General features: G+C 44.0%; 1 protein-coding gene across 2 annotated transcripts in view; it reads left to right on the top strand.

Moving 5' to 3' along the window:
- Positions 1 to 15,113, top strand: part of LOC126465022 (uncharacterized) — a 142,256-nt gene that overhangs the window by 113,822 nt on the left and 13,321 nt on the right. For both annotated transcript variants that reach the window (XM_050096275.1, XM_050096277.1), the window contains one exon: positions 6,427 to 6,906. In XM_050096275.1, the coding sequence (XP_049952232.1) occupies positions 6,427 to 6,906 (480 nt within the window). The remainder of the gene's footprint in view (positions 1 to 6,426; positions 6,907 to 15,113) is intronic.

Below are 15,113 nucleotides of genomic sequence, written 5' to 3'. Positions count from 1 at the left end.
CAGACGAGAGCAATTTGGACGCAAAGGCAATAGGGCGATCATGCGAGCCAACTTTGTGCGCAAGGACAGCACCGATCCCGAAATCCGATGCATCTACTATCAACAAAAGGGGGTTTCTGGGGATCGAATGGCATAAGGCAAGTATTAGAAAGCAACGCCGATTTCAACTGGCGAAAGGCGCGTTCACATTCCGTCGTCCAGACGAACGGAACACCTGTACGGCGTACACGATGAAGCGGAGCTGAAAGAGAAGAGGCATTGCGCACATTCACTCACACCTTGTGATGCTAAATCGTTTAATGTTCTTGCGACCCCATCACGCAATGCGTGGGGAACATTGCACGCTCTGAAAAACTTCGGTTGCGCGTTTACTTGCAGTGCCAAATGTGCTTCATAGTTTTTAGCGCAACCAAGGCCCGGAGCAAAAATGTCCGCAAAATCATCACATAAGCGAGAAACACTGTCTGAAGGCACAGTCTGATTCACTGATAGGACCTGATTTACAATAGACATGTGAAACAACTGAAATAAATCTAAACCAAACAAGTTCACTGCAGAAGAAGAACGAAGAACGTAAAATGACACAAGTTTTGTTTGTCCCTTGTATGTTGCAAGAAGGCTGCACTGTCCTAACACAGGAATTTTCTGTCCGGAATAACTATGTAACTTAACATTTGCGGCACGCAACGGAGGTGCGCCCAGTTGTTTGTACGTGTCGTGATTGAGCAATGAAACTGCAGCTCTGGTATCGAGCTGGAATGGTATCACTTTGCCTTCAAAGTCTAAGTCCACAAAAAGTTTATTGTTCTGCTGACGACAAGAGCGACTGTTTTGTGCAATTTGAACAGACACTGGTACAGAATCACTTGCTAATTGACGTGATTTCCGGCGACGTTGACGCACTCTTTTTGTGGGACGATCACAGTCACTGTTAGAGAAAGTGGCACTGGACGAAGCGGAATTAACGACATGAATGTCCATGGGCGAAGGTCCACGATCCTGTGTGTCCTTGGTTCGATTCCGGTGCGAAGCAAAGGGCCTGGAATGATTAAGAGTGTCTAATCTGAGCTTTTTCTGGCAAACACTTTGAACATGTCCTTTCCTATTGCAGAAAAAGCAAATAGCTTGGCGTGACGGGCAATGTTCACGCGAATGTCTAGTAGCACACCGCGGGCATGATTTCACTGCATTTGGGTGCTGGCGCGGCACACGTGGCTTAGAGTGCGGCGGCAGCTGCGTTTGTTTGCGCGAGGGCAGTTGACCGGGCCGCGTAGCGCGAGCGCGCCCGGCGGGCCGGTTAATGTTACACACAGCTGGCGAAGTTTCAAAAGATTCCTGAGCACAGTCAAGTGTGTCTTGTCTATCCAAAATGTCTATCACTTGTTGAAGGGAGGGATTAACTAGTTTCTAAATGTGCTCCCGTATGCGAACATCAGAAACGTTCTGTGCAATTGCATCACGCACCATTGTATCTGAATAAGAAAGACCACAGTCACAGTCAAAGGCACAGTCCCTAGTAAGTCCTTGCAATGTTGCTACCCACTCCCTATTAGTTTGACCGGCCGTACATTTTGTACGAAAAAACGCATACCGTTTTGCAACTACATTAACTGTTTCTTTGAAATAGGCGTCCAATGCCGACAAAATTTCCTCGTAGGACAGAGTTGCTACGTCGCGCCGGGGAAACAATTTCACTATCACACGGTAGGTGGATACACCGACACAAGAAAGCAAAAACGGCTGCCGCTCATTACCTTGAATTCTGTAGGCGGCGAGGTGGAAGGCGAATTGACGGGACCACTCTTGCCAGGACTTGTGGGTTGCATCAAAGGGTCGGAATTGAGGTGCAACAGCATGTTGTGGCTGCGGTAGCGATGAAGCGGCGGCGGCCGCATCGGTTTGAATGGCACGTTGACCCTGGACGAGCTGTCCAAGGGCATCCAATAACGCCTGCGTCTGCTGATTCTGCAAGCGATAAAATTCGGACAGTACATCTGGAGAATGTGGCGAAGCCATGACACAAATAAATTAGGGCAAAGTAAAACACAAGATCCTTTGTAGACTCGTCGCCATGTGATGTGTCGGCAGCTGGGCCAACACCTTGTAGTTCGAGATGGCTGAAAATGCACGCTAGACTAACGCAGACGGGCGTGAAGTACTGGAACAGGCTACGTAATTAATGCTATGAAGAAAAGTACGTAGCTGGATTAATACTTATCTTTAATCAATCATTGTGGTACATCGCTCTTGACAATACACAGGAGACTTTAATTACAATCACTGTAAGGCTAATGGCGCCTTGCTAGTTCGTAGCCATTAACTTAGCTGAAGGCTATTCTGTCTCTCGGCTAATGAGAGAGAAAGGCTTCGTACATCTAGTCGCTAGCTAGGTCGTCCGTCCAACTGGGGCGAGTGCTTGTTCGTATCACGAGACCTGCCTTGTGGTGGCGCTAGGTCTGCGATCACACAGTGGCGACACGCGGGTCCGACATGAACTAAATGGACCGCGGCCGATTTAATCTACCACCTAGCAAGTGTGGTGTCTGGCGGTGACACCACAGCAAAACTCCAAGCAAAATATGGGGGCATCAGTAATGTGAAGGGAAAAAAGGCACTTTGGGAATGAAAACAAAAACATCAAATAAATTACCAAATATAATGAGTTATCTATAATTAAAATACATATTATGTGTGGTGTCACCGCCAGACACCACACTTGCTAGGTGGTAGCTTTTAAATCGGCTGCGGTCCGGTAGTATACGACGGACCCGCATGTCGCCACTGTCAGTAATTGCAGACCGAGTGCCGCCACACGGCAGGTCTAGAGAGACTTACTAGCACTCGCCCCAGTTGTACGGACGACTTAGCTAGCGATGCAACACTGACGAAGCCTCGCTTATTTGCAGAGAAGATAGTTAGAATAGCCTTCAGCTAAGTTAATGGCTAAGACCTAGCAAGGCGCCATTACAGTTTATATTCTTTTTTACCATACCGTCAAGAACGATGTATACAAATGATGGATTAAAGTTAAATATTCCAGCAGCTACGTACTTTTCTTTATAGCATTCATTCCGTATCCTGTTTCAGACCTCATGCCAGCCTGCTTGAGTTTAACGCGTGCATTTCGGCATTCTCTAGCAACATATCATTATGTACAAAAGATAAATGGTAATGAACAATTTACAAAAGAAACACAAAATTTAAAACCACAACATTGGCAACAACTGCAAGCAGGACTTTTAAAGCAGCTGAAACTGTAGCACCGCAAACAAGAACACGTAAACACCCTTGGTGGACAGATGAGTGTGACCAACTGATAAATCTCAGACAACAGACATGGCAATATTGGTTGTGCAACAAAAATCAAAAGACCCTGGAAGATCTCAAAGATACCAGGAAAACAGTCACAAAAGCAATACGAACAGTCCGTAAACAACACGAAGACAAAAAATTGCAAGACACAGAAAATGATTTCAAGAAAAACAATTCCCGAAATTTCTACAGAGTATTCAAACAAAAATGAACAAAGTACTCTCCTCCATCATTCCAATTCAAAAATGAACATGGGGAAATTGCCCATACCAACACGAAAACTGTGAAATTCTTGCAAAATACTTTTCTAAATTACTGAATTGTGAAAAGCCTGCAGAAAAATTTGAGTCCATCACACATAACGAAACCCAGACTCAAAGCCACCAAGTTTACGATTAAAGAGATAATTCAGTCACTGAAAAATAACAAAGCATCAGTAGAAGACCAAATCATCGCAGAATTATGGAAAAATGCAGGAGAAAATCTTATTGCAAAACTCAAAGAAATTATACATGAAATCTTGAAAACTGAAAAAATCCCCACAGATTGGAAGACAGCTATCATACATCCTCTGTACAAAAAAGGAAGTAAAACAGACCCCAACAACTATCGTGGAATCTCTTTATGGTCAATAACATACAAAATTCTGTCTAAAGCCCTACTAAACCAATCAGAACCTCAACTGGATTCAGAAAAGGTTGATCATGCGTAGAGCAAACCCTTAACTTAAAAAACTCAATGAAATATTTGCGTAGTACTTCAAACAAAAGTTATGTCATCACGTTTGTCGACTTTAAAAAAGCATATGACAGTATAGACCGAGAATCCCTTTTTGAAGTATTAGCAGAATTTGGACTAGATCAAAAGACAACAAACATCATAAAAGAAACACTCACAGAGACCAAATCCAAAGTAAAATTTATGGGAGAATTGAGCACAGAATTTGAAATAGACACAGGAGTACGACAAGGGGATGTACTGTCCCCAGTGCTCTTCAGTTGTGTTCTTGAAAAAGTTGTAGTGAATGGAGAAAAGCAGGTGCACCAGCACACAGACTGGGACCAAGACGTAAGGGCATAGAATTAGACTGTTTAGCATTTGCTGATGACATGGCACTGATCGCACAAGACATTACTGATGCACAGAAACAGCTAGAATTATTACAAGAGCAGGCAGAAAAAATAGGATTACAAATTTCATTTGAAAAAACAAAATTTATGACTGACATCAAAGATGCACCATCTGATCACAAAATTGATAATAACTACATCTCTCGAGTTAAAGAATTTAAATATTTAGGTGAATGGATTGCAGAAAATTGTAATGAAAAGAAATCTGTCAGATCAAGAGTCCAGAAAATGGAGACGGCGTTTCAAGTAACAAAAAACATTTAAACACAAAGTCTCTCGTGGAACTGCAAAATACGACACTACACAACAGTAATTAAACCCGAAGCTCTCTACGCATCTGAGACACCAAACCTACAACACAGAACGCTAAAAGAGGAATTAGAAGTGAAAGAATGTAAAATAATGAGTAAAATCCTAGGACCAAGAACTAAAGATGGTGTGCATTACCCGAAACCCGATGCACAAATGTATAAAAATATCTGCAAAATAACAGACACAATGCGCATGAGAAGAATCCAATTCATGGGACATTTAGAAAGAATGGACTCAAACAGGTTAACGGACAAAATCCATACGTTTTTAAAGAACAAAACTACAAGACCGAACTGGTACAAACAGACGGAAAAAGACCTGAGAGAATTAGGGTCTCCAAATCTACATGATAGAAATGAAATCAGAAAAATCACAAACACACGGGGTTTTGAGGAAGAAAAGAGAAAAACGAACCGACATACATGGTCTACGCAACGAAAGCTAGCCCATTTGTTGTTTATGAAGGAATACTGGGTGAAAAGGAAGGCCAACAAATGTTGATGCCAACAAATGTTAATTACGTGTGGTCCTAAGTGATCCATCCGCGAAGAAGAAAGAAGAAGAAAATACATGTCCCAAAACAGTGTCCAGTGGCTGCATATGTAATTTAAAACCTGATGAGCCAAGGTGGCCTGATAAATAGGATTTCTTTAGGCAGTTGAGGAGAACAGTTGCAAATCAGTACACTTACGTTAAAATCTAGTTACAAGAATATGTTGCCAAGACATAAATCCACAGAAACACAGAGGAAACAACAGAACCGAGCTGCAAAAAAGGCAGAACTTTTTGATCACTTCAAACAAATTGATGGCAGAAGCTGTGGATGATATTGTTTTCCCAATGTAAAGCAAAAAACCATAATGATTTAGCATATAAACGTGAAACAAGACCTCTAAACAGTAGAAATCAAACCTGAAGAAGTTGACTTCAACAGAGATTTCTTGGTAGGATGATAGTAGCCAATGGAATGAAGGATTACAAACAGCTAACAAGAAGGCCTAGCTGGCTGTACAGCCCTTTGTAAATAAGAGATGGGTATAGCCTGCTAAGGGAATTTCTACTGCATAATTACAGTCTTTTCGCAGCAGTTTATTTTAGAAAAGGTCTAAAAATCATGAAAAGCTACAAATATATGTGATTGTTGACCAGCCATAAAAAAAGTTATGCTCTATTTTTAGAGTCAAAACTTAAGTCAGAAATACTTTCTCCGTTTTTAAGGTATTAAAAAAAAGCTATACTACAGTATCAAAAGACACACATGTTCCACAGAGTTTTATCCCTGATTAATAAGTTTAACAATGTAGCTGAGCTTTCAAACTTTGTTTTTCTGTTTGAAGTTACTCGTAGTATCACATGAGTGAAGTAGTCATCAGCAATAATGTTATTTGACTGTTTTCCATGTAATCATGTTCAAGATGTACTTGTTTTCACCCATTGTAAGAAGAGGCTTACCCATTCAAAACTAACAGGTTAACATGGAATCCAAACCATCACACAGTGATATTTGTGTACATAATATATTAGTCAAAGCAAAAAACTTAGCAAAAAAATTTTCTTGGTAGTCTCTACTTTTCTAACTTTATTTATTTGTTCTTAAGTGAATTTTTACTGTCAAGTGAGTGTCTAGTGACTAAAATACAATTTTAATTCCACGTATTTCATTCTTTTGCAGAACTACGAAGATTGTATGAACAAACAACAAAAGAGTCCCTTCAGAGTCATGAAATCAAAAAGTTTGCTGCAGTTGTAAGAAGTTATCTTAGAGCGTACACGGATTCAGAGGGAAAAAGCAGCAGCAGCTGTAAGGTTTCAGATAATCGGAATGTTATAGGAAGGCATCCTGTATGTAGGAGAAATCTTCTAAGTTTAGAAGATTCCGCAAATGCACAAAATAGGGATGATTGTGAAGAAGATGATTTCATCAGCAGAAATGTTATAATCCATGCATCACCCACAACACCGACCAAAAGAATTGACTCTCTTCACACACCTAAAAGAAAGAATTTGGAGAGTGGACCTTTTAGGAGGAAACGATTGGCTAATGGTATGCACAGTTCAGATGCCACTTACGATGGTAGTAACTCTGAACCTAATACAGTGCACACTATATTGGAGGACGTCGCACACATGGTCCAGTGCCATCTGTGTGAAGGTAAAACAATTTTATTGCATTATCACAGTAGTAGTTACAATGTTGACATGTCTTTGGTTTTTCTTTTTAGTTTTTCTTTTGCTTGATGAAGAAAGTTACAAAGCTGGGGAAAGAAAATTTCTTCAAGGGTTCGCAGACGTTGTTGATCTTCCATAGTCCTCACATACTCAGGACAGCTCTGGTACCTTCCCAAAAAAATTATATTAATTTGTCAATCTTCAAGTGAAAGAAATAATTGAATTTAAAAGAAACTGATAAGGCAAGAAGGTCACAGTGATAAATTAATGGATCGAATGAAACTTGAACACACTTCGTTGGATTTGTAAATGGTTTATTTAGTCGTAGTGTAGTTGTTCAACGAGTTTAGTGTATGTGAAGCATTGTGATTGAAATAGTGCTCATCTTGCAAGAGATTAGTGTCTTAATTTCATAATTCTGTTGCTGAAGTCATAATTTTTGCATTAGACAGTCAGAAGAAGATAATGGAATTAAGGATGCATATAAAGATGTATCTCATTTTTCTTAAGCTATGTGCAAATAGGACCAATTATGACAGAACTTGGCTGCTTGTTTTATTTAAATGTTTTGCATAGTTGTGTCTACTTCACAGTGGATACAGTAGCTGCTCTTTTGTTAAAAATATGTGTAATTGAATGTTAATGTCTCTCATCAGTCATTTCATACTGTGAACATATAATTAGTGACATAACTACAATTTATGGCATAACAGAAATCATTGCCCTGTCATTATTGGTACCTATTGCTGCACTCCAGACTGAAAAGGGGGAGGGGGGAGTACATTCTGATTCTGGAGCCCCAGTTTACTGTAGCACTTACATTGTGGTAAATATTGGATATCAAAAAATTAATGCCCCATAAGTGTACAGTACATTGGGATATCAGTCTTAATAGTAATCTGAAACACCATGTGTATGCATAAAGGAAGTGGTGTTGAGTGCAGCTTAAATTTAAATATACTGAAAATGCAATTTTTTGAGTTTGTATTTCTCAGTTGTAAACAATAAACAGTTATTCATATTTATTATTTTCATCTCATATTTATGAATTTTGTCTGACAGCGTAATAGTGCAGTGGAACAGATATGCTGCTTGTTACTTCAAATGAGATTACTGTTGGTTTCATTGAACGTGTAGGGGCCCTTCCATACATAGAAAATATCTTTGTGAAGAGTCATCAGATGCATTGTCTCTGGTATTTTAACAGATATTTGCAATTTTGTTTTTGCACTGTGAAGCTGGAGTCAGCCCAAACAAATTTTGACCATTAAGTAGTCGTGAAGCCCATTGTCGACAGAAAGCATCAGTTTGTTTCCCGTTACAAACAAAATTATTTTTACATCAGAATTTTACATGCCCATTCAATTGAGCTGTCCCACATTAGTCTAGTGTGATATTTGGTTTAGTGTTAAGTATTAACTGAGACAGTAAAACATGAAGAATACCTGCCATGATACCACAAGGCAGTAGCAGTCAGTGTGGGCGAGGACAGTGCTGTTGCTGCTGGAGTACCTTCTTGATATCCATGTGTTGTAAAATCTTAGAACATGTTCTGAGTGCAAACCTGATCAAGTATATTGAACAGAATTATGTCCACCATTCCAATCAGCATGGATTCTGAAAACATCTACATCTATACTCTGCAAATTACTTCGAAGTGCTTGGCTGTACCAATAATTAGGGTTTTTCCTGTACCATTCAGTTATGGAATGTGAGAGGAATGATTGTTTGAATGCCTCCATGCATGCTGTAATAAATCTAATCTTATCCTCACTATCCCTCAATTGCCTCAGCATCTCTGTGGCTCTCTCCCACATATCAAATAAACCTGTTTCCATTCATGCTGCCCTTCTTCATATACATTCAGTATCACCTGTTAGTATTATTTGGTGTGGGTCCCACATATTTGGGCAATATTGTGGGATGTGTTGCACAAGTGATTTGTAAGTAATCACTTTTGTAGAACAGTTGCATTTCCCCAGTATTTTACCAATAAATCAAAGTCTGTCACCTTCTTTACCCACAACTCAGCCTGTGCGACCATTGCTTTTCATATCGCTGCAAAATGTTGTGGACTGGTATTTGTATGAGCTGACAAATTAAGACCGTGACTCACTAATACTATAGTCATATGATCCTACACTTTTTTGTTTTGTAAGGTGCACAATTTTATGTTTCTTTACATTTAAAGCAACCCACCAATCTTTGCACCACTTTGAAATCTTATCAAGATCTGACTGAATAGCTTCTTTCAGGCAAGCATTTCATTATAGATAACTGCATCATCAGCAAAAAGTCAGCGGTTGCTGGTAATATTGTCCATAAGGTTATTAATATTCAACATGAACTGCATGGGTCCCAATACACTTTAATGGGGCACACCGAAAGTCACTTCCACATCTGTCAATGACTCTCCATCCAAGAAATTCTCAATCTGGTCACAAATTTCCCTTGATACTCCACGTAATTGTGCTTTGATAATAAGCGTAGATGTGGTACTGAATCAAATGCTTTTCAGAAATCAAGAAATACTGCATCTACCAGATTGCCTTGATCCAAAGCCTTGAGATGTCTTGCGAGAAAAGTGTGAATTGGGTTTCACATGATCAATGTTTTCGGAATCCATGCTGGGTACCGTGGAGGAGCTCATTTTGGTCGAGATATCTCATTATGTTTGAGCTAGAATATATTCCAAGATTCGACAACAAATGGATGTCAAAGATACCAGAAAATAGTTTTGTGGATAACTCCTACTACCCTTGTTGTAGACAGGTGTTCCCTGTGCTTTCTTACAATTAGTGGGCACAGTTTGTTGGTCAAGACATCTACAATAGATTATAGCTTAGAAAGGTGCTAACTTGGCCGCAAATTCAATATAGAGTCCGATATGGATTGCATCGGGGCCTGATGCTTTATAAATTTTAACCAGTTCAGCTGTTTCTCAATGCCACTGACACTAATACTTATTTCATTCATCTTTTCAGCAGTATAAGGATTGAATTAGGGCAGTTCTCCCGGGGTTTTCCTTTGAGAAGGAGCGTTTCAAAACAGAGTTAAGCATTTCAGCTTTTGCTTTGCCGTACCCAATTGCATTTCCATCTCGTCCACCAGTGTCTGGACACAAACCATGGTGTAACTAACAGCCTCTACATGCAACCAGAATGTCTTCTGATTTTGTGAAAGATCATGTGACACAATTCTGCTACGTTAGTCATTGAAGACTTCATGCATTACTCTCTTGATGGCCAAAAGCATTTCATTCCGCATCTCTGCAGCTCCTGTCTTGTATATTTTAACTAAAGTTCAGTCTTGATCCCAACGCTTATGTCTCAATAACATAGGTGACCGGTTTCGGTTATATTTATATAACCATCTTCAGACCCATGGCTTCCTTGGAGGATGGTAGGCGGAGCTCTCCTCAGCTACTACGAAGTCAACTGATCAGTTGATCCATGACAGGCGATCCAGAGTCCAGGGCAGGGGAGGGAGGCGCGGATTCACCCAGAGGCAGAGAGGGCCGGCAGCAGGCCCTCAAGGAGACGGCAATTGGGGGCAGGAATGGTGACTCGAGGACCACGTCCTTACCTGAAGGAGGTAGGGACAGAGGCGGTGGCGCGAGTCCTGTGGCGGCACGCAAGAGGAGCTGATTATGATGGCGGCGCTCCAAGCCTTTCGATGTCTGCACCGACGTCACACGCCGCCCATGGGCCATGATGACCGTGGCAGGTGTCCAACCCACCTTGGGTATTTGGAGCAGGCATCAACAATGAGTAACCACATGGACCCCAAAAACTGGTCCGCAAAATCGATATGGATGCGATCCCAGGGCCGGCGAGGCACAGGCCAGGGTGCAAATGACTGAGGGGGACTCGCCTGGTGACGCACACAGACAGTGCACCCATGGACCAGGTGCTCAATATCGCCATCGATGCCGGGCCAATACACATGCCGCAAACCAAAACCTTAATACGGGACATACCCCAGTGCCCATGGTGTAACAAACTGAGCACCTGAAGCCGCAATACCGGAGGGATGACCACCCAATGGGCGTCTGGCTTCGTGGCCAACAGAGGGACATCATCGACCATGGAGAGCCTGTGGGACAGGTGGCACCAGGGGCTGAAATCAAACTGCATCCGACGAGTGATGTAGGACGGCCACCCATGGACCACATAGTTGAGAACCTGCCGCAAGACAGTACTGCGGCGGGTAGCCACAGCAATGTAAGCATCCATAAAAGGCAGACCGTCCAGCACATCCCGGTGGGCGGAATAAATGTGAAAGCAGAGGACCTCCTGTTGGTCAAAGGCAGGATCGGGCCCCGCTGGGAGATGTGTCAAAACGTCCGTGTTAGCATATTGGGCAGTGGGCTTATACCGGATGGTGTAAGCTTAATTACGTAAAAACAATGCCCAGCACTGGAGACGTTGAGCCATCCACTCTGGAGGGCGAGAGTGGGGTCCGAAAAGTGTAACCAAGCGTTTATGGTCCGTCAGGAGGGGAACTTTGCCCCAAAGAGATAGGTGTGAAATTTTTGGACAGCGAACACGAGATCACCAGAGCCTCCTTTTCAATCTGGGAGGAGTTGCGTTGTGCTGGGGTCAACGTCTTAGAGGCATAAGCAATGGGCTGTGGAGCCATCGGCATCCCGGTGCACAAGGACGGCCCCAATGCCGTATGCCGACGCATCAGCCGCCACAACCAAGGGGCGGTCCAGAGAAAAGGGAGTAAGACAAGGGGCAGACTAGAGCATCGCCTTTAAGTGGAGAAAAGCGTGGCCACAGGCAGGGGTCCAATCAAAAGGTACCCCATTGTGACGCAAGTGATTGAAGGGTTGAGCAACGGAGGCAGCATGGGGCAAGAACTTTAAGTAATAAGTAACCTTGCCCAAAAACACCTGGAGTTCAGATAAGTCTTTGGGACGAGGAAGGGCCTCAATGGCCACGACATTACGACCCAAAGGGTCAATGCCATCTTTGCTAAGCCAGTCGCCTAAGTATTCCAATTCCAGTTGGAAAACAACACTTGTCCAGCCAACAGCGTAAACCAGCAGACTGCAGAGCGTGAAATAAGGCGTTGAGGTTTTGCAAATGTTCCTGGCGGGAATGCCCGGTGACCAAGATGTCATCCAGATAATTCACACAGGCAGGGATAGGCTGTGTAAGCTGCTCCAGGAATCGCTGGAAAATGGCCGACGCCGAAGACACACCAAAGGGAAGGCGCTTGTACTTATACAATCTGAAAGGTGTGTTGCTAACCTTGAGGTTCTGAGATTCGGCAACTGGTGGTATGCCTCAGCCAGGTCGATCTTGGAAAAATACTCTCCTCCGGCAAGCTGGGCAAGAAGGTCTTCCTGTTGGGGAATGGGGTAAGTGTCAACGAGGGACTGAGCATTGACTGTAGCGCCGAAGTTCCACACAGCTGAAGGGACCCATTGGGTTTCCATATGACCACCAGTGGTGTCGCACATGCACTGTAAGTGACAGGCTCCAGCACGCCAGCGGCCTGGAGCCGATCAAATTCCTGCTTGACCGCTGGCCGTAAGGCCACCGGAAGGGGCTGGGCCCGGAAAAAGCGAGGCTGTGCATCCGGCCGTAGGCTGATGTGCGCCTGAAAGCTGGAAGCATATCCGAGATCCAGTGAAAACGACGACGCAAAAGCGGAGCACAGATCGTCCAAGTCCTGAAAGGGAACAGCCATGGAAATGACCTTAACTTCATTGGAAATTGAAAAGCCAAACAGTTGAAACGCATCCAGGCCAAATATATTTGAAGCCAACAGATGGTCGACGACAAGGAGCCGGGGAACATGCTTGTATGTTGCCTGGACAACAAACTGCCCACGAAGGGGAGTGGAACCGTCTCCGTAGGCGACCAAATGGCGAGAGGGAGGCGACAACGCAGGAGAGCCCAGCCGGGTATATGTTGCCGTATTAATCAGGGAGACTGGCCCCAGTGTCGACCTGAAAACTGACATCCTCAGTGAAAACGGAGTGTGAGGAAAAGCTTCCGTGCTGACGGGTCGTCCTGTGGGACAACCGATTGCAGAGTATGGACTGTATCTTGAGGCCCAGGAGGGGCAGGACTGGAGCGAGTCGAGCGACTACGACAAATCAATCGTATGTGGCCCTCCTTGTTGCACAGCGTACACGTGGGGACAAGCAGCCCGCGAATGTGCAGTAAAGCACTGTGGGCAAGATGGGCCAGGCGACCAGCGACAAGGGGCGACCGAAGGTGCCGATGCCATACAGACGCTGGACAACGAGGAGTCCTGATGGCGCTGGCCTCTGTCGACCGGGCCACATCAACATCGCGAGAGTGGAACCCGCTGTGACGCCGCGTTCGCCGCCACCTGCGGTCGCGCCATAAGACGCTTGTTAGCTGCTTGAGCAATTTCAAAGGAGTGGGCAATGCGGAGAATCTCTTCCAAGGAGGGGTTGTCGAGTTTCAACGCCGCAGTATGGACCTCAGGATCGGGAGCCAGCTGAATCACCACATCTCAGATCAGGGAGTCTGCATAGAAAGCCTTACACTGCTGATTGGTGCACATAAAATCGCATCAATGGCTGAGACTCTGCAAGTCTGTGACTCAGGAACGATACGATTGACCAGGCTGTTTATGGTACTAGTGGAACTCCAGCCGAGAGGCGACCACATGGTAGCGTTGGGAATAATAGTTGTCAGCAAAAAGCAGATCTCCTGGAAAGAGAGAGCCACAGGATCGGACAACGGTACCAACTTGCGAAAAAGAAAGAACGTGTGCGGGGAGGCCCTAGACAAAAACGACGACTGCTGCAAGATGTCGTCCGTGACTTGAAAAGCCGTGAAATGTTGTTTCAGCCGATGTAAGTAGGTTTCATAGTCACGTTAGTGTCATTAAAGGTTGGAAACAACGGCGGACGTGGGAAAGCATCGGACACCCGAGGGAATCTGAAGCTGTTGTGGTAACGTGTCCCAGGCATCGAATTCGTCTGTTAGCAACTGCAGCGACTTTTGCAAGATGTCTAACTGAAGCTGCTGCTGCTGCATGAGCTGCTGCTGCTGCATGAGCTGCCGCTGTTGCTCCAGCAGACAGACCAACTTCGCCTCCATACCAACAATGACCACCGTTTACTTCGTCGCCAAAATGTTGTAAATGCGGCCGGGACGCTCGTGGGGTAGCAATGACAGAAAGCGCGGCAGGACCTGCGGAGAGGCCCGCGAACAACAACACAATAGGAGAGGACGGACACGACCAACGAAGGACAGAACAAACAACAACTAGATCGAACAACGGAGTCACAAGGAAATCTAACAAACACGTCCACTCATACACAGAACAAGAAAGTAAGCTGTCTAACGTGAGGTGAGGTGTCAACAGACGTACGCAAGATTAGACTGGCAGGCTGAGCAACAGGCAGGCGCTTAAGTACTCTATAGGGGACGCCGCTATTGGCCGCTGCAACCACATGTTCCACTGTGGCGCCCTCACTCTAAATGCGGACCAGGAGGCGCGCGCCGCCACAGCTTACGGCGCGATGGTGCAGAGACCTCTATGGGTCTTCGACGTCCATGATGTCTGGCAGGGATTCAAATTCCGCGGCTCGCGGTACCAGAACCTTCATCGCTACTATTGAGTCACTTGCAAACACTGCTGCCATACACTTTTTTACAGGTCTAATCCTGTCATTGTTGTTGCAGTTGTCCTCAGTACCATAAAACCATTATATCACACAATCCTCCCAATCTTTATTCTCACTAGGAACATGCCATTGTCAAAAACCTCTGAAAGGATTTCAGATTTGTCCATTTTTCTGAACAGGACCATCTCTGAAAGCAAGAGGAACTTCCAGACAAAAAGATAACTATTTGAAATATCAGAATACAGTCAGAATGCTAAATAAGCAAAAAGTACATGAAGGCGATCAAGTTTGATACATTGACTACTCGTGTATACACCTAAATACACTGCTGGCCACCAAAAATGCAACGCCCTGAAGGGAGCATCTAAATCAGGTGAAATTTGCAGCATGCATTTGTGGCGACGAGAGATGCACATGATTAACACTCCAGTGCAGGCGCACGTCACGGAAGCCACTAGCGCCACCTGCAAATGCTGTATGCTTCATAGAAGAGAGTGAGCATCTTTTGAGCATGTTTCAGTATTCGATCGAGAAAGAACAGTTGCCTATAGGGATTGCAGATTATCCTT

The sequence above is a fragment of the Schistocerca serialis genome, chromosome 1, assembly GCF_023864345.2.
Source record: "Schistocerca serialis cubense isolate TAMUIC-IGC-003099 chromosome 1, iqSchSeri2.2, whole genome shotgun sequence".
NCBI lineage: Eukaryota > Metazoa > Arthropoda > Insecta > Orthoptera > Acrididae > Schistocerca > Schistocerca serialis.
Note: the sequence above shows the minus strand (reverse complement) of the source record. Positions and strands in the feature narration are given on the sequence as shown.